Source organism: Oncorhynchus nerka, linkage group LG6, assembly GCF_034236695.1.
Source record: "Oncorhynchus nerka isolate Pitt River linkage group LG6, Oner_Uvic_2.0, whole genome shotgun sequence".
NCBI lineage: Eukaryota > Metazoa > Chordata > Actinopteri > Salmoniformes > Salmonidae > Oncorhynchus > Oncorhynchus nerka.
The window spans coordinates 54761392-54780389 of NC_088401.1; the positions used below are offsets into that span (position 1 = coordinate 54761392).

The 18998-nt window shown below is 41.2% G+C and overlaps 2 protein-coding genes across 6 annotated transcripts; both read left to right on the forward strand.

Annotated features, from left to right (window-relative positions):
- Positions 1-2097: 2097 nt before the first annotated feature.
- Positions 2098-10172, forward strand: LOC115130660 (protein YIF1A-like). 3 transcript variants are annotated; one of them, XM_029662012.1, is made up of 9 exons: positions 2098-2173; positions 2578-2621; positions 4154-4398; positions 6317-6421; positions 6779-6857; positions 6979-7036; positions 8846-8995; positions 9119-9212; positions 9367-10172. In XM_029662012.1, exons 1-9 carry the CDS (start codon positions 2106-2108, stop codon positions 9523-9525), a joined length of 1002 nt encoding a protein of 333 aa, XP_029517872.1. In that variant the 5' UTR covers positions 2098-2105; the 3' UTR covers positions 9526-10172. The 3 variants fall into 3 exon arrangements, with proteins under 3 accessions (XP_029517872.1, XP_029517873.1, XP_029517874.1); XM_029662013.2 differs by having other exon boundaries at positions 2154-2217; XM_029662014.2 differs by lacking the exon at positions 2098-2173 and adding an exon at positions 2180-2221.
- Positions 10173-10550: 378 nt separating this feature from the next.
- Positions 10551-18835, forward strand: LOC115130662 (forkhead box protein N2-like). Of its 3 annotated transcripts, none has more exons than XM_029662017.1 (5): positions 10551-10718; positions 11930-12617; positions 12726-12847; positions 13048-13103; positions 17865-18835. In XM_029662017.1, the coding sequence occupies exons 2-5, from the start codon at positions 11976-11978 to the stop codon at positions 18206-18208; spliced, it is 1164 nt and encodes a 387-aa protein (XP_029517877.1). In that variant the 5' UTR covers positions 10551-10718; positions 11930-11975; the 3' UTR covers positions 18209-18835. The 3 variants fall into 3 exon arrangements, with proteins under 3 accessions (XP_029517877.1, XP_029517879.1, XP_064875754.1); XM_029662019.1 differs by having other exon boundaries at positions 17910-18835; XM_065019682.1 differs by having other exon boundaries at positions 10551-12617.
- Positions 18836-18998: the final 163 nt, after the last annotated feature.

The window sequence follows — 18998 nt, forward strand, 5'->3', positions numbered from 1 at the left end:
TAATGCCTCTGGAATGCCATGATGACACACCGTTTCTGTCTCTATATGACATGCTGACCAGCCCGGGATTTTTTTCCACACCAATTGACTCAGACATGCATCATTGATGCATCACAGACGTAGACTACATATACAGTGCCTTGCAAAAGTTTTTTTTTTTTTAACAAATCAAAAACTGAAAAATTGGGCGTTCAAAATTATTCTTCAGTTTTTGATTTGTTAAAAAAGTTTGAAATATCCAATAAATGTCGTTCCACTTCATGATTGTGTCCCACTTGTTGTTGATTCTTCACAAAAAAATACAGTTTTATATCTTTATGTTTGAAGCCTGAAATGTGGCAAAAGGTCGCAAAGTTCAAGGGGGCCGAATACTTTCGCAAGGCACTGTACATGCAGAGGTAGCTACAGTGGTACACACCGTACAACCATGCACATTACAACACCCAGATGCATTTTCTAAGTTTTCATGTTTTTTTCATATGCCACATCACATACACCTACTCATCCAATCCCCCATAACACACACACACACACACACATGCAATCTCCTACCATACACACTAACATCTAATATGGATGAGTAATTTCCCTGTCTTTTTGGTGTATCTTTGATAAATAATGTTTTGTTGATATGTTGTTCATTTGATTATGTATCAGATTACACGTAATAACCTTCACAATTACCAAGTGTATTTAATTAGTCACCATGAGTCACTGTTTCTTTCAGAAGACAACATGGGCTACCTTCTATAAAACTAAAGTTAGCCAGAGGAATAGTGCACTGTAATTTGGTTTTATGTAAATCAACACTGTGTTTACAATGGGTTTTTGTTATATATATTTCTTACATTTCTTAGGTGACAGATAAGCATAGAAGCAGAAAACAGCCAACTAATTGAAGCAAGCAGGGTCAAGCTGAAGTAATGTTCCTCTGTTCAACAGTTTTGACTTTTGGCACAAGCTGCCTACAATTCTTGATAAATGTGTAGTTTGAGTGCATTCTTTGAGCATTAATTGTTTCTGTATCCAAGCTCTAGATGACAATCCACCTCTTCAAGGAGATAGGATACTGCTAGTACCATAGACACTCAGGAGGTAGCTGATTTTGCTTGATCTTGGCCATACTTATATAAATATCTATATGGCTGTATAATGTATATATATATATATGCTACCAGGACTGCCCAACCCTCTTTCTGGAGATCTACGGTCCTGTGGGTTTTCAGTCCAACCCTAGTTTAACACACCTGATTCTACTAATTAGTTGCTCAAAAAGACCTTAACTAGCTGAATCAGATACGCTAAATTAGGGTTGGACTGAAAACCTACATGGCAGTAGATCTCAGGAAGAGGGTTGGGCAGGCTTGTGCTATATAGAGCCTGTTCAGATCTTTTTTTCACTAATTGGTCCAATCAGATCAGCTCTGAAAAAGATATTGATGTAAAAAGTACCAATTACTTAGTGGAAAAAGGGTCAGAATTGAGTTGTCTGTGGTAACGCAGTCTATGTGGCTCTCTATAGCATATATGCACATCATACACACTAAAATACAGTAGAATAGAATACAGTATATACATATGAAATTAGTAAAGCAGTATGTAAACATTATTCAAGAGACTAGTGTTCCATTATTACGCTGCCACCCCGTGGATTCTAACCTTAACCACTACCTAACTTGAACCCTGAACCCTTATCCATTTTTTTATTTGTATGTTTTTATTTATTTCTTAATGTTATTTTATATTAACAAACAAATATCAACAAACAAAAGAGGAATAGCCACATGCAAACAAACATACATACAAACTATTTATATTGCCAGGAATCCTAAACAAACAAATTATATTCATAATACAAGTTAATTGCCTTTTTGTTTTTCCTTTTAGTTAAAGTAGTGCCATGTTGTTGAAATTCAAATTCATCACAAGTTAGGTTTTGAATTAGCAATATGCATTTGCGAATATGAAATTTAACTAATATTATTAGCAGTTGAGTTAAACTTTATCAATGTCAGAATTTCTTAAATAAATAATTATATTTTACCTGAAGTATTTTAAATATTAACTCCAATAAGGGGTAACGTCAGAGTTGGGACGTCCCAAGGATGCCAGATAGCCAAATGGTTATCCACTCTGCCACGCAAGCAGAGAAGGAGACCAATAATAGGTTAAGGTAATGTAAAAGGGGCGGGTTCGACGAAGGTCCAGCATACGTATGTAGGTGAAGTTTGGGCTTTTTAAATAGTTTATATTTTATTCCATGAATAAATAGGTCATAGTGTTATTATCATTTTTTTTATATATAATTGTGTACGTTGAAATATGTTATTCTACTTTAATTAATTGTCAATTGTTCTCACAGAAATGGTGGCAAAAACTAACCATCTCTCAGTTAGCTAGCACACATTAGCGAACTAGCAAGAGAAACCAGCTATAGCTTGCTAGCTAGTGCCGTTAGTGTACACCATTGAAAATAGCTAGTTAATTAACGTTACTGGATGTGAAGATCCAGCAACGTATGAAGGAGCGTTGCAGGCCGTTATCAAACCAGAATATTGTGTTTCTATTTTTGAACAGCTGTTTTACAATGGACCTTCAACAGCATGGTTACAGAGCAAGTGGTAAGTAACGTTAGTTACAGCTAAAATGTTCTCTGGAGCTAGCTAGAGTTAGGCAAGCAAGGCTGTCATTGCATCATGCTACAGGTTGAATACTCGGTCACTTTTAGAGTCTCATAATTGCTTTGGGACTCAGTATTGTCATGCTTCACCATAGTTGAGGAACCCCGGCTCAACTCCATTCTCTTATATGGATGCTGAGTTGGGTGTGACTAAATGTTGTTGCTAACAGATCCAGAGACCAGTCCTCAAAACTTAACTTCGCCTCTATATAAGAGAACGTTTATACATTGTGAAATAATAGTGAAGACATCAACTATGAAATAACACATGGAATCATGTAGAAACCAAAAAAGTGTTAAACAAATCAAATAGCCACCCTTTGCCTTGATGACCGCTTTGCACGCTTTGCATTTTCTCAACCAGCTTCACCTGGAATGCTTTTCCAACAGTTTTGAAGGAGTTCCCACATGCTGAGCACTCGTTGGCTGCATTTCCGTCACTGTGCAGTCCGACTCATCCCAAACCATCTCAATATGGTTGAGGTCGGGGGATTGTGGAGGCCAGGTCATCGGATGCAGCACTCCATCACTCTCCTTCTTGGTCAAATAGCCCTGACACAGCCTGGAGGTGTGTTGGGTCATTGTTCTGTTGAAAAACAAATGATAGTCCCACCCGTTCACTCACACTGCGTCTCACAGACATGGCAGTTTGGTCCAAAAATCTCCCATTTGGACTCCAGACCAAAGGACACATTTCCACTGGTCTAATGTCCATTGCTCATGTTTCTTGGCCCAAGCAAGTGTCTTCTTATTGGTGTCCTGAGATGTGTCTGTTACTTGAACTCTGACACATTTATTTGGGCTGCAATTCCTGAGCCTGGTAACTCCTAATGAACTTTCATCATCGCACTTGATTGTTTTTGTGACTGTACTTGAAGAAACTGTAAAAGTTCTTGAAATATTCTGGATTGACTGACCTTCATGTCTTAAAGTAATGATGGACTGTCATTTGTCTTTGCTTATTTGAGCTGTTCTTGCCATATTATATAGGCTTCATCTTTTACCATATAGGGCTATCTTCTGTATACCACCCCTACCATGTCACAACACAACTGATTGGCTCAAACGCATTAAGAAGGAAAGAAATTCCACAAATTAACAAGGCACACCTGCTGTTAATTTAAATGCATTCCAGGTGTCTACCTCATGAAGCTGGTTGAGAGAATGCCAAGAGTATGCAAAGCTGTCAAGGCAAAGGGTGGCTACTTTGAAGATTCTAAAATATAAAATGTATTTTGATTTACCACTTACTACATGATTCCATATGTGTTATTTCATAGTTTTGATGTCTTCACTATTATTCTACAATGTAGAACATGGTAAAAATAAAGAAAAACCTGGAATGAGTATGTGTCCAAACTTTTGACAGGTAGTGTCATTTTTCACATGTATTATCAATACCAAATATTTCTGATATGACGTCATACAATACTACAGAGGGACAAATCTCTATCTCATTTCATCCCTCTGTAGCAAAGCCAAGAGCTCGTGCAGGTCCCCACACCGGGGACCCTCTCATCTTTGCAGATACCAGTTCTGCAGCACCACCAATGAACAATCAGGGTTATTACACTCCTGGATACAACATTGGAGGGGCTCCAGTTGGAGGACCAGTGGATGCTGGGGTCAACAACCTGTTTGCTGACCCAATGGCCAGTGCAGCCATGATGTATGGCTCTTCCCTGGCCAACCAGGGAAAGGAAATTGTTAACAAGGAGGTGAGAGAATCACAGAGGCTGGTCTCATTTTCATTAGGATGATGGCTACATTCCAAAAAAACTAGCAGCTGAATGCACTAAAGTTGCTGCAGGTACAGTGCCTTCGGAAAGTATTCAGACCACTTTTTCCACATTTTGTTACCTTACACCCATATTCTAAAATGGATTAAATGAAACAATTTCCTCAGCAATTTACACCCACTACCCCATAATGACAAAGTGAAAACTCATTTTTTTGCTAATTTATAAAAAATAAAACATATACCTTATTTACGTAAGTATTCAGTCCCTTTCTATGGGACTTGAAATTGAGCTCAGGTGCATCCTGTTTCCATTGATCATCCTTGAGATGTTTCTACAACTTGATTGGTGTCCACCTGTCGTAAATTCAATTGAATGGACATGATTTGGAAAGGCACACCTGTCTATATAAGGTCCCACAGTTGACAGTGCATGTCAGAGCAAAAAACAAACCACGAGGTCGAAGGAATTGTCCCTAAAGCTCTGAGACAGGATTGTGCCGAGGCACAGATCTGGGGAAGTATGCAAAAAATGTCTGCAGCATTGAAAGTCCCCAAGAACACAGTGGCCTCCATCATTCTTAAATGGAAGAAGTTTAGAACCACAAAGACTCTTCCTAGAGCTGTCCAAACTGAGCAATCGGGGGAGAAGGGCCTTGGTCAGGGAGCTGACCAAGAACCTGATGGTCCCTCTGACAGAGCTCCAGAGTTCCTCTGGAGATGGGAGAACCTTCCAGAAAGACAACCATCTCTGCAGCACTCCACCAATCAGGCCTTTTTGGTAGAGTGGCCAGATGGAAGCCGCTCCTCAGTAAAAGGTACATGACCTCCCGCTAGGAGTTTGCCAAAAGGCATATAAAGGACTCTGATGAAACCAAGATTGAACTCCTTGGCCTGAATGCCAAGCATCACATAGGAGGAACCTGGCACCATCCCTACGATGAAGCATGTTGGTGGCAGTATCATGCTGTGGGGATGTTTTTCAGTGGCAGGGACTAGAAGACAAGTCAGGATCGAGGCAAATATGAACGGAGCAAAGTACAGAGATCCTTGAACACCCCAGTCTGAGGTCCTGAGCAGGTTAAGGTTCACCTTCCAACAGGACAATGACCCTAAGCACACAGCCAAGACATCGAAGGAGTGGCTTCGGGACAAGTCTCTGAATGTCCTTGATTGGCCCAGCCAGAGCCCGGACTTGAACCTGATCGAACATCTCTGGAGAGACCTGAAAATAGCTGTGCACCGACGCTCCCCAGCCAACCTGACAGAACTTGAGAGGATCTCCAGAGAAGAATGAGAGAAAATCCACAAATAGATGTTTGCCAAGCTTGTAGCGTCATACCCAAGAAGACTCAAGGTTGTAATCGCTGCCAAAGGTGCTTCGACAAAGTACTGAGTAAAGGGTCTGAATACTTATGTAAATGTGATATTTTCGTTTTTATTTTTAATAAATTAGCAGAACTTTCTAAAACAGTTTTTGCTTTGTCATTATGGGGTATTGTGTGTATATTGAGTGAGTGGGAAACTTTAAAAAAAATCAATTTTAGAATAAAGCTGTAACCTAACAAAATGTGGAAAAAGTCGAGGGGTCTGAAATACTTTCCGAAGGATCCTTTCAGATCAACTCAGGATGAGGTTTTATGAAAATGCTTCAGCCAAATATGGATAAAGATAGGATTATTTGGGTTAGCCGTGCATGAGGTAGCCACATGAGTTCTAGAGCTGGTCTGCATCTGTTCCTTTGGCTCAGTTTGTACCTGATGGAGCCCACTGTTTACCTTTTCCATAGTTTGTTCCTTAGTATTATGAAACTTTTCTCTGTCCGTCTCTTGATGCTGGATGAGACTGCGCCAACAGTCTTTGACAGAGAATTTCATTTGCGCAATCTCTCTCTTCAGATCAGCAGGTACGTGTCTGTGAACAAGCTGAAGTACTTCTTTGCCGTCGATTCCAAATATGTAATGAAGAAACTACTGCTCCTCGTGTTCCCGTACACACATCAGGTAATGAAGTCATTTTATTACACCAAACACACCATATCATATCATAGCATTCCACCTTCGTCTCGTCTCATGTTCTCTTGCGCCTATCAAATAGTCAGGCCTCCAAACAAGATAATCACTCAGCTAGCACTGGTGTGTTTTGATGTGGATGTCACACAGAAGATGTAGAAGGGACGGCTGCATTTGTGTTTCATCAATGTTTTATATTAACAAGCCTGATCAGTTTCCACACATGTTCCATACTCAGACTTAGATAAATTGTTAGACATTCTGTGACCTGATTAAATGTTAGGTTCAGCAAAAACTATGGCTTCTCTATGAGGTGTAAATATATTGCACATATTGTAATGTCAATAGGACTGGGAAGTTCGTTACCACAGGGACACTCCTCTCACACCCAGGCATGATGTGAATGCGCCCGACCTTTACATACCGTGTAAGTTAATTTTATGATATCAGAAAGATGTTTAATATCATTCGTCCTTCATGACGGAATCTTTTGAATTGGAATACACACTCTGAATTGTTTTGTTTATTATTACTGTATTGTTTTTCAGCAATGGCTTTCATCACCTACATTTTGCTAGCTGGGATGGCCCTTGGCATTCAGAAGAGGTTACTTCAATGACTTTTTCTTTACAACTGTACAAACATGGCCAAGCAAATACAGTGGGGCAAAAAAGTATTTAGTCAGCCACCAATTGTGCATGTTCTCCCACTTAAAAAGATGAGAGGCCTGTAATTGTCATCATAGGTAAAAAAGATGAGAGGCCTGTAATTTTCATCATAGGTGCACTTCAACTATGACAGACAAAATAAGAAAGAAAATCCAGAAAATCACATTGTAGGATTTTTAATGAATTTATTTGCAAATTATGGTGGAAAATAAGTATTTGGTCAATAACAAAAGTTTCTCAATACTTTTATATACCCTTTGTTGGCAATGACAGAGGTCAAACGTTTTCTATACGTCTTCACAAGGTTTTCACACACTGTTGCTGGTATTTTGGCCCATTCCTCCATGCAGATCTCCTCTAGAGCAGTGATGTTTTGGGGCTGTTGCTGGGCAACACAGACTTTCAACTCCCTCCAAATATTTTCTATGGGGTTGAGATCTGGAGACTGGCTAGGCCACTCCAGGACCTTGAAATGCTTCTTACGAAGCCACTCCTTCGTTGCCCGGGCAGTGTGTTTGGGATCATTGTCATGCTGAAAGACTCGGCCACGTTTCATCTTCAATGCCCTTGTTGATGGAAGGAGGGTTTCACTCAATCTCACGATACATGGCCCCATTCATTCTTTCCTTTACACGGATCAGTCGTCCTGGTCCCTTTGCAGAAAAACAGCCCCAACGCATGATGTTTCCACCCCCATGCTTCACAGTAGGTATGGTGTTCTTTGGATGCAACTCAGCATTCTTTGTCCTCCAAACACGACGAGTTGAGTTTTTACCAAAAAGTTATATTTTGGTTTCATCTGACCATATGACATTCTCCCAATCTTCTTCTGGATCATCCAAATGCTCTCTAGCAAACTTCAGACGGGCCTGGACATGTTCTTGCTTAAGCAGGGGGACACGTCTGGCACTGCAGGATTTGAGTCCCTGGCGGCGTAGTGTGTTACTGATGGTAGGCTTTGTTACTTTGGTCCCAGCTCTCTGCAGGTCATTCACTAGGTCCCCCCGTGTGGTTCTGGGATTTTTGCTCACCGTTCTTGTGATCATTTTGACCCCACGGGGTGAGATCTTGCGTGGAGCCCCAGATCGAGGGAGATTATCAGTGGTCTTGTATGTCTTCCATTTCCTAATAATTGCTCCCACAGTTGATTTCTTCAAACCAAGCTGCTTACCTATTGCAGATTCAGTCTTCCCAGCCTGGTGCAGGTCTACAATTTTGTTTCTGGTGTCCTTTGACAGCTCTTTGGTCTTGGCCATAGTGCAGTTTGGAGTGTGACTGTTTAAGGTTGTGAACAGGTGTCTTTTATACTGATAACAAGTTCAAACAGGTGCTATTAATACAGGTAACGAGTGGAGGACAGAGTAGCCTCTTAAAGAAGAAGTTACAGGTCTGTGAGAGCCAGAAATCTTGCTTGTTTGTAGGTGACCAAATACTTATTTTCCACCATAATTTGCAACTAAATTCATTAAAAATCCTACTATGTGATTTTCTGGATTTTTTTTCTCATTTTGTCTGTCATAGTTGAAGTGTACTTATGATGAAAATTACAGGCCTCTCTCATCTTTTTAAGTGGGAGAACTTGCACAATTGGTGGCTGACTAAATACTTCTTTGCCCCACTGTATATGATTTCTGTTATGTTACAGATACTGTGTTAATGAAATTAATACATTGTATTTCTCTATTTGTAAATTAATCAACAAACTAAAGTTCTTCCCTCATTATTATTGTCTCTTCTTCAATGGCAGGTTCAGTCCAGAAGTCCTTGGTCTGTGTGCCAGCACTGCTTTGGTGTGGGTCGTCATAGAGGTCTTGGTCATGTTGCTGTGTCTCTACATTCTCTCTGTTCACTCTGACATTTTTGACCTCTTTGCATACAGTGGATACAAATATGTGGGGTAAGGGATCCAATAGATCTACATTCTGTAAGATATATTTTTTTTTAACCTCAAGTTGTTACATTTGTTCACACATTACTGTGATACCTCAGTTTGTTTTAGCATGATGATTCTTTGTTTTAGAATGATTTTCACAGTGCTGGGTGGTCTGCTGTTTGGCAGTGATGGGTACTTCGTGGCTCTCACTTGGTCATCTTGTGCTCTTATGTTTTTCATTGTAAGTACTTCAGAACTCTGGAACTGTTTCAGATATTGTATTACCTAGTAATACATGCTTAATGCAAGATAGTAGACAAGTTGACATGGTTTAATTTGTTTATTTTACTTTAAACTTTGTTTAAGACTAAACGGCATTTTGATCACCATATCAGGTCCGCTCTCTCAAAATGAAGATTCTGTCGTCTCTCTCCCATGACTCCATGGGGGCTGGGGCGACAGCCAAACCAAGACTCCGCCTGTACATCACCGTGGCCACCGCAGCCTTTCAGCCAATCATTATCTACTGGCTCACCTCGCATCTGGTCAGGTGACCTGGTACAGGGTCTGACCCTGAGGGTCATTAGTATCGAACAAAAAAAAATAATGTTGATGCTTTCTACAAACTTCGCTCTTGCGAGTGTCATTTACCTACATACCAGCTCATCTGCCAGGGAAAGCGGGATGGTGGATATCAAGCTGTATCTTGTGTTCAGCTTGTGGGTTAAAACTTAAAATGAACATTTTAGTTTTTACTTCTGTAGGTGAGACTTTTGTATGCAAGACATCACTTGTCACAATGAGTGTTTTACAGAGTCATTTTTGGCTTTGTATTCATGAAATTGGAATTTATGGTTATGATAAACCTTTGTCACACTCCAGTTCTTCCTCTAAAGTTTCCTGCGTATGTTGTCCGTTTGGGCTTACCAGAAATGTTGCAATGTGGTTAAATGGAAAATGATTGAGATATTTTTTTATTTTATTTTACCAGGTAAGTTGATTGAGAACACACTCATTTACAGCAACAACCTGGGGAATAGTTACAGGGGAGAGGAGGGGGGACTTGGAGGATGTGCTATCAGTGCCCTCTTCTGCATTTTAACCTTCTCTGTTAATCCCTCCTTTTTATTATTTATCTAAACTTTGTGGAGCATGAACAAGTTGTATTATTTTTGTAAAAATAAAATAGAATATAATTTTATCCATGCCTCTGTCATTTTGTTAACTGAATGTAATGTTTAAAAGGAAAAAATGTCTGTCGCTCAGTTGGATCATCCTGAATTTAGGGGCTCCCTTCGTGACGCAGCGGTCTAAGGCACTGAATCACAGTGCTAGAGGTGTCACTACAGACTCTGGTTTGATTCCAGGCTGTATCACAACCGGCTGTGATTGGGAGTCTCATAGGGCAGCGCACAATTGGGCCCAGCATCGTTAGGGTTTGGCTGAGGCAGGCCGTCCGTTGTAAATAAACATTTTGTTCTTAACTGACTTGCCTAGTAAAATAAAAGAATTTGTTGGCAAAAGACAGAACTGTATCTTTAAGGCGAGAACGCGCAGGCTGCGGGCAATCTACAAAGCGTCCTTTTGGTTTCCAAGGGAACCCTGGAAGAGATCGCGGATAGTCGGGAATTAGATTTAGATTCTTTGTATGGTTCTCGGACAATATTTTAAACCGTTGAATGGGAGATTTAGCATGACTCAAGCCTTTTACTAATATCCCCTGACAACTATTTACGTTGCTTTATAGGTAAGACATGCATTGTCTATTTTTATTCTCAAGTATTTCTGCTCCAGAGGGGTATTTGACAAAAGACTGCTTGACTGATGGTGCTAAATGTAACTTTATATTCTACCGCCATTTTCCGAAGTCTGAGCACATTGAGCAGCTTTGTTGAGCACCATGAGGCTTTATGGGCAGAATGTTCCATTTACCCTTATGAAAATAAGTTGTTTTCCAATCAAAAGGATTTTATGCATGCACCTGTCCAATGCCTATTTGCTAGCTGTCTGAATGCGAGTAACTTAGTTTATAGCTAAATCATTTATCCGTTACAGAAGTGAAATGGGGAGGACTTTGTTCAGACTTTTGTCTTAATCTTTAACTTGTTAGCTAATGTATTTTTTTTATTCTTACCAACTGAAGGTTCTTTGTGCAGGGAGTGCACAGTGAAGCTTTTGAAGAGCGATTGTTTTGTTTTGTTTTTAATTCAAAAGGTGATTCCCAACCTTTTTTGGTTACTGTACCCCGAGCCACATTTTGCTCAGTCCGGAGAACCCATGAAGTACTTCCTCGTGTGCATTTTACCAGTAGGCCTATGGTCTTTTGAGTCTTCCCAAGTACACCCTATAGCAAGGGGAGGGAAGTGCGGCCCGCCGGGCACTTCAATCTGGCCCGCAATACATTAAAAAACATATATACGGCTTTTTCTCTCCACAATTTCGTGGTATCCAATTTAGTCTTGTCCCATTTCTGAACCTCCGTACGGACTCGGGAGAGCCGTGCGTCCTCCGAAACACGACCCAGCCAAGCCGCACTGCTTCTTGACACAATACACGCTTAACCAGGAAGCCAGCCGCACCAATGTGTCGGAGAAAACACCGTACACCTGGCGACCGTGACAGCGTACACGCGCCCGGCCCACCACAGGACGACGCTGGGCCAATTGTGCGCAGCCTCATGGGTCTCTCAGTCACGCCAGCTGTGACACAGCCTGGGGTCGAACCCGGGTCTGTAGTGATGCCTCAATCACTGTGCCACTCGGTACCCCCTCCAGGGGTACATGTACTCCAGGTTGGGAACCAGTAGACTGATCTGGTCTACCATCTGATCTGCTAAGGCTATTATAAATTGGGTTTGTCTACATTTTTCTAATTGTGTAAATGCATTGCCATCAACTTGAGCTGAATTTTTCACCATGCCATTGAAATAATGTTTGTCTGCTCTGCTTTGCCCATCAGATCAACTATTGAATGAGTGTATAAGAAGTCTGCTGCTGGTAGAGAGATGGAGAGTGACTCTCACACACTGCCACTCCTCCCTATATCTCTTCCTTATCCTGCCACTCTCTACCACTGCCTGCCTTTCTCTTCCTCTCTTTTGCAAACTTCTTCCACTATTCATGTTTCACTCCCTCTGTCTCCTCTATCAATCCCGCCATCCCCTACTTCACTTTGTCCCACAGCCCCAGCTTCAGTTCACCTCAAGACTCAACCTCTCTCCCCTCTTTTACACACCTTGTCCCCACCTTTGTTTCTTGATGGACAAAACATACACTGCCTAAACTCTCTAACCACATCTGACGAAGATGACTTGACCTGCCTCAACTGGCTGCATCAAAGAGGCAACTTGCTTCCCCTGCAGCCCCTGCCCAAAACAACACCACTGCCTCAGCTGGAGCCCCAGGATCCCATACCTACCCCACACCTTCCTCCCTCCCCATCCAAGCCCCCTTACTCCTTTAGTAGTCTAATCTTCATGGCGATAGAGGACTCGCCAGACAAGAGGCTCCCAGTAAAGGGTATCTATGAATGGATAGTGAACAGCTTCCCCTACTACAGAGCAGCACCTGGGGGATGGAGAAACTCTGTTCGACACAACCTGTCTCTGAGTAAGAGCTTCCGTCGGATTCACAGGGACAAGAGCCAGGTGAGATGTGTTCACTTGTTTTCAATGTGTCAGTTTGCATGGTCTAGATTTTGGGTTGAAATTATGGTGTTTAGTGACATTGAAGATTGTGTATGATTTCTTTTTCAGTTTGTGGGGAAGGGCTCACTGTGGTGTGTGTGTCCAGAATATCGACATGCTCTTCTGGAGGTGCTCAGGAAAGCGCATTATTACCACGGCACCAACAGTAACTTACTAAACAACCCTGCGTTGTGAGTATGAACAAACACATTTGTGGTTTAGTTCAGTGTTAAATATCATGACTAATTTGCCCAAAGACTTGTTGGTTAATGAATGTCAGTTAATGATATGTCTTACAGTAGTAGACTTATCACAGCCCAGTCAGAACCTTACCAGTAGTCCAACTAACTGTATTTTTCATCCCTCTCTGTCCTGTGTGTCTGTGGAGCAGATTGGAGGGAACTGATTACGAAGTATCTATGGTGTGTGACACTGTGGAGATCTCAGGTTAGCCCTCCTCCATCACTAAGCATGTCAGCCTCATAGATCTTGATAACCATGCTGAACATTGGGGTAAACTACAGCCCCTGACAGTATTGTAATGCCTCTTACAAATGTTTTTTTTAAGATGTCAGTTTCCTCTTAATTTTTCATTCATAGTTTAATCTAAATACTTATATTCAATTGAGGAACAATTGATCTATCTATTACGCCTTAACTCATCTGCCGATTTTTTTATTTATTTTTTTCCCCCTAACCCTTTCTCTGCATGTTGCATGGTTGGTGAGTTTGTGTGCTGTTGTCTTGACAACAACCTTCTATTGCCTTGGCAACCTATAGCCATAGCAACACGCTGGCTCAGTTCTTTATGTCACTCTCTTTTAGTGCAGTGCTTATGTAAAACTGGTTTTGGCCAAGGCCAGTAACTCCCTACATTCCACTTAGATTGTCTACTCTACAGGGTATACACTGTAATGTAGTGATGGGTGGAAAAAATTGATGGTTATATTTTGCGATGTTATTTTGGATGATATTGTATCGATACTTTGACTCCAAGTATTGATTTGTGTATATATATGAGTACCTGTCAAGTTTGGCCACACCTACTCATTCCAGGTTTTATTTTTTTATTTTTTTACATTTTCTACATTGTAGAATAATAGTAAAGACATCAAAACTATGAAATCAAACAAATGGTATCATGTAGTAATCAACAAATCAAAATATATTTTATATTTGAGATTCTTCAAAGTAGCCAGCCTTTGCCTTGATGACAGCTATGCACACTCTTGGCATTCTCTCAACCAGCTTCATGTGGTAGTCACCTGGAATGCATTTCAATTAACAGGTGTGCCTTGTTAATTTGTGGAATTTATTTCCTTGATACATTTGAACCAATCAGTTGTGTTGTGAGAAGGTAGGGGTGGTTTACAGAAGATAGCCCTATTTGGTAAAAGATCAAGTCCTTATATTATGGCAAGAACAGCTCAAATAAGCAAAGAGAAACGACAGTCCATTATTACTTTAAGACACGAAGGTCAGTCAAAAAAAAATTCAGGAACTTTTCAAAAGTTTCTTCAAGTGCAGTTACAAAAACCCTAAAGAGCTATAATGAAACTGGCTCTGAGGACCGCCACAGGATTGGAAGACCCAGAGTTACCTCTGCTGCAGAGGATAAGTTCATTCGAGTTAACAGCATCAGAAATTGCAGCCTAAATAAATGCTTCACAGATTTCAAGTAACAGACACATCTCAACATCAACTTTTCATAGGAGACTGCGTGAATCAGCCCTTCATGGTTGAATTGCTACAAAGAAACCACTACTAAAGGACACCAATAAGAAGAAGAGACTTGCTTGGGCCAATAAACACGAGCAATAGACCAGTGGAAATCTGTCCTTTGGTCTGATGAGTCTGAATTTTATATTTTTACTTCCAACCGCTGTCTATGTGAGATGCAGATTAGGTGAACAGATGATCTCTGCATGTGTGGTACCCGCCGTGAAGCATTGAGGAGGAGGTGTGATGGTGTGGGGGTGCTTTGCTGGTGACACTGTCAGTGATTTATTTAGAATTTAAGTCCCACTTAACCAGTATGGCTACCACAGAATTATGCAGCGTTACGCCATCCCATCTGGTTTGTGCTTAGTGGGACTTTAATTTGTTTCCCAACAGGACAATGACCCAACACACCTCCAGGCTGTGTAAGGCCTATTTGACCAAGAAGGAGAGTGATGGAGTGCTGCATCAGATGACCTGGCCTCCACAATCATCTGACCTCAACCCAATTAAGATGATTTGGGATGAGTTGGACCGCAGAGTGAAGGAATAGCAACCAACAAGTGCTTAGCATATGTGGGAACTCCTTTAAACTGTTGGAAAAGCATTCCTGGTGACTACCACATGGTGCTGGTTGAGAGAATGCCAAGAGTGTGCAAAGCTGTTAAGGCAACGGCTGGCTACTTTGAATAATCTAAAATATATATATATATTTTTTTTTAAATGTGCCTTGTTTTTGGTTACTACATGTGTTATTTCATAGTTTTGTGTCTTCAATATTATTCTACATTGTAGAAAATAGTAAAAATAAAGAAAAACCCTTGAATGAGTAGGTGTGTCCAAACTTTTGACAGGTGAGATATACAGTACCAATCTAAGCACAATATCCCATAATGACAGAGTGAAAATGTGTTTTTTTTTTTAAATTGGGCAAATTGATTGAGAATGAAATACAGAAATATATTTTTTCCATAAGTAATCACACCCCTGTGTCATACTTTGAGGCGATTACAGCTTTGAGTCGTCTTGGGTATGTTTGTATCAGTTTTGCACATCTGGATTTAGGGATTTTATCCCATTCCTCCTTTCAGAGTTTCTCAAGCTCTTAAGTTAGAAGGGGAGTGGTGGTGAACAGCAATATTCAAGTATTTCCATAGATTTTCAATAGGATTCAAGTCTGGGATTTAGCTGGACCACTCAAGGACTTTAACATTATTTTTCTTAAGCTAATCCAGCGTTGCTTTGGCTGTATGCTTGGGGTCATTGTCCTGTTGGAACTTAGACTGGGGCGAAGATTTAAGGTCGTTTGCGCTCTGAAGCAGGTTCTCATCAAGGATTTGCCTGTATTAGGCTCTATTCATTGTTCCCTCTATCCTTACCAGTCTCACAGTCCCTGCCGCTGAATAGCATTCCCATAGAATGATGCTGCCACCATCATGCTTCATGGTAGGGATGGTGTTAGATGGGTCATGAACTGTGCCTGGTTTTCTCTAGACATAGCGCTTTGCATTCAGGCCAAAGAGTTCCATCTTAGTCTCATCAGACCAAATATTTTTTTGCTTTGTCTTCCATCTGCCTTTTTGCAAACTCTAGGCAGGCTGTCATGTGCCTTTTTGTTAGGAGTGGCTTCCGTCTGCCCACTCTCCCAAAAATCCCAGATTGGGTGAAGTGCTGTAGAGACTGTTGTCCTTTTTGTGGGCTCTCCCTTCTCGGCCAATTAACTCTGTAGTTCTTCTTTCCCAGTTCCTTGGTTGGATGGCCAGCTCTAAGCAGAGTCTGTGTAGTTCAATATTGTTTTCCATTTTCCAATGATGGAGACCACTGAGCTCTTGGAAACCTTCAACACTCTAGAAATAGTTTTATACCTTTCCCCAGATGGATGCCTCATCACAATTCTATCTCAGAGATCTACGGAAAGTTCCTTGGACTTCCTGGTGTAGTTTCTGCTCTGACATACGCTGTCAACTGTGGGACCTTTATATAGACAGGTATGTTTCTTTCTAAATCTGTAGATCAGTCTAATGTCCACCACGTGACAGGTCCAGAAGTGACCCAGCATCCTCTTGGGCCTCAGCATCTTATTTACATAAGTATTCAGACCCTTTGCTATGAGACTCGAAATTGAGCTTAGGTGCACCCTGTTTCCATTTATCATCCTTGAGATGTTTCTACAACTTGATTGGAGTCCACTTGTGGTAAATTCAATTGATTGGACACGATTTGGAGAGGCACACAGCTCTCTATATAAGGTCCCACAGTTGGCAGTGCATGTCAGAGCAAAAACCAAGCCATGAGGTCGAATGAATTCTCCTCAAAGCTCAGACGCATGATTGTGTAAAGAGACAGATCTGGGGAAGGGTAACCAAACATTTCTGCAGCATTGAAGGTCCCCAAGAACACAGTGGCCTCCACCATTCTTAAATGGAAGAAGTTTGGTACACCAAGACTCTTCCTAGAGCTGGCCACCCGGCCAAACTGAGCAATCGGGGGAGAAGGGCCTTGGTCAGGGAGGTGACCAAGAACCCAAGGGTCAGTCTGATAGAGCTCCATAGTTCCTCTGTGGAGATGGGAGAACCCTCTAGAAGGACAACCATCTCTGCAGCACTCCACCAATCAGGCCTTTATGGTAGAGTGGCCAGACGGAAGACACTCCTCAGTAAAAGGCACATGACAGCCCGCTTGGAGTTTGCCAAAAGCCCCCTAAAGGACTCTTAGACCATGAGCAATAAGATTCTCTGGTCTGATGAAACCAAGATTGAACTCCTTGGCCTGAATGCCAAGCGTCACGTCTGGAGGAAACCTGGAACCATCTCTACGGTGAATCATGGCGGTGGCAGCATTATGCTGTGGGGATGTTTTTCAGTGGCAGGGACTGGGAGACTAGTCAGGATTGAGGGAACAATGAACAGAGAAAAGTACAGAGAGATCCTTGATGAAAACTTGCTCCAGAGCACTCAGGACCTCAGACTGGGGCGAAGGTTCACCTTCCAATCGGACAACGAACCTAAGCACAAAGCCAAAACAACGCAGGAATGGCTTCGGGGCAAGTCTCTGAATGTCCTTGAGTGGCCCAGCCAGAGCCCTGACTTGAACCCGATCAAACATCTCTGGAGAATAAGGCTATCTCATTTTAGAATAAGGCTGTAACGTAACTTTAATGTGGAAAAGTCAAGGGGTCTGAATACTATCCGAATGCACTGTTTTGTGAGGAACATGTTTGGAACATCAAATTGCAATAAAATGCAGAATTGAATTACAATACATATAGAATTGTGAAAATTGCAATTGTATCATTACCTTAGTATCATGATAATATCGTATTGTGAGGACCCTAGCAATACCCAGTCCTACTGTAATCTCTTTAAACTGTTCAATTGTTCTACTGTATAGGACACTATTATAAACAATTGCACATCAACCACATGGATGTTGATGTGCCACATTTTTCAATGTGCAGTATACAAACTATTTTGGGTCTCTCTCACACAGATTCCCATTGTCAAACTCTCCTCCTCTCCTCCCCCTCTACCCCAGCCTTGACCTTAGACAACCCACCTCTCTCCTCATATCCACTTTGCCCTCTAACCCCTGACCATGAGGAGATGGTCAACATGGAGGCTATGGAATATGAGGAAGAGGTTGGTGAGGAGATGGAGAAAGACCCCCTGTCAGACAGTGGCTACATAGAGTTACACTACTACCAGTATCACCAGTATCTGGTCCTGCCTGGGGACACTGAACTGGATCTGGAGACCGTAGAGATCCTGCAGCTGGATGCTGAGGCCCAAGAGGCTGCTGGGTCACTTCTGGACCTGGCAGGGGGTGGACATTAGACTGATCTACAGATAAGGACATGCAGTGTGGTCTAAACAAATTGACCAATAGACTGAAGTACACTGTGATGTAAGGAGATTATGTGTAACCTGAGTAATATAAATTGGCAATACGTTGCTGTGTGCTGACATTTTGACACTGCCTGAGATTTGATTTGCTGTCATAAAGTGATATACTGTAGCTACTATGATTGCACATCCAAGCCACCTTACCTGATGCATGTAAACACATTTAAGCCACTTGCCACACTCATTGGCATATACCAGACATTGGCGTATGCTTTTGGTATAAATTGAGGAGGAACAATATTGACGCTGTACTGATAAGAATCAAGGCCTCTATATTTTGATGGAATACAACAGATGAATGATAACATGAGAAATCTACTGCCAATTAATCCACTCTCAGATTCAGGGGACAAAGAAATGTATGTTCAATTCTGAATCCTGAATCTGATTTTATAATAATCTCTACCAAGTGCATCTTTTATTGAACACTTATTATTGTGCAGAATTTATTTTATAGGCTATGTCTATGTTTATAAAGAAACATTAGACATTTGTCATTCATTCAACTCTTTTTTTTAAATGTCATAATTGTATTAACAATAAAGCACCAAACTCTTATAGGAACTGTTATTTTTTTTGTGTGTGTTCAAACGTTTTATCATGTACACCTTTTCAAATACTTTATGGGAATCTATCAAGGAATCAAATATTTCTATAGTTTATATTTCTAAATATCTTTGCATTCATTGGATTCAATGTGCAGACTGACACCCCTAATTAG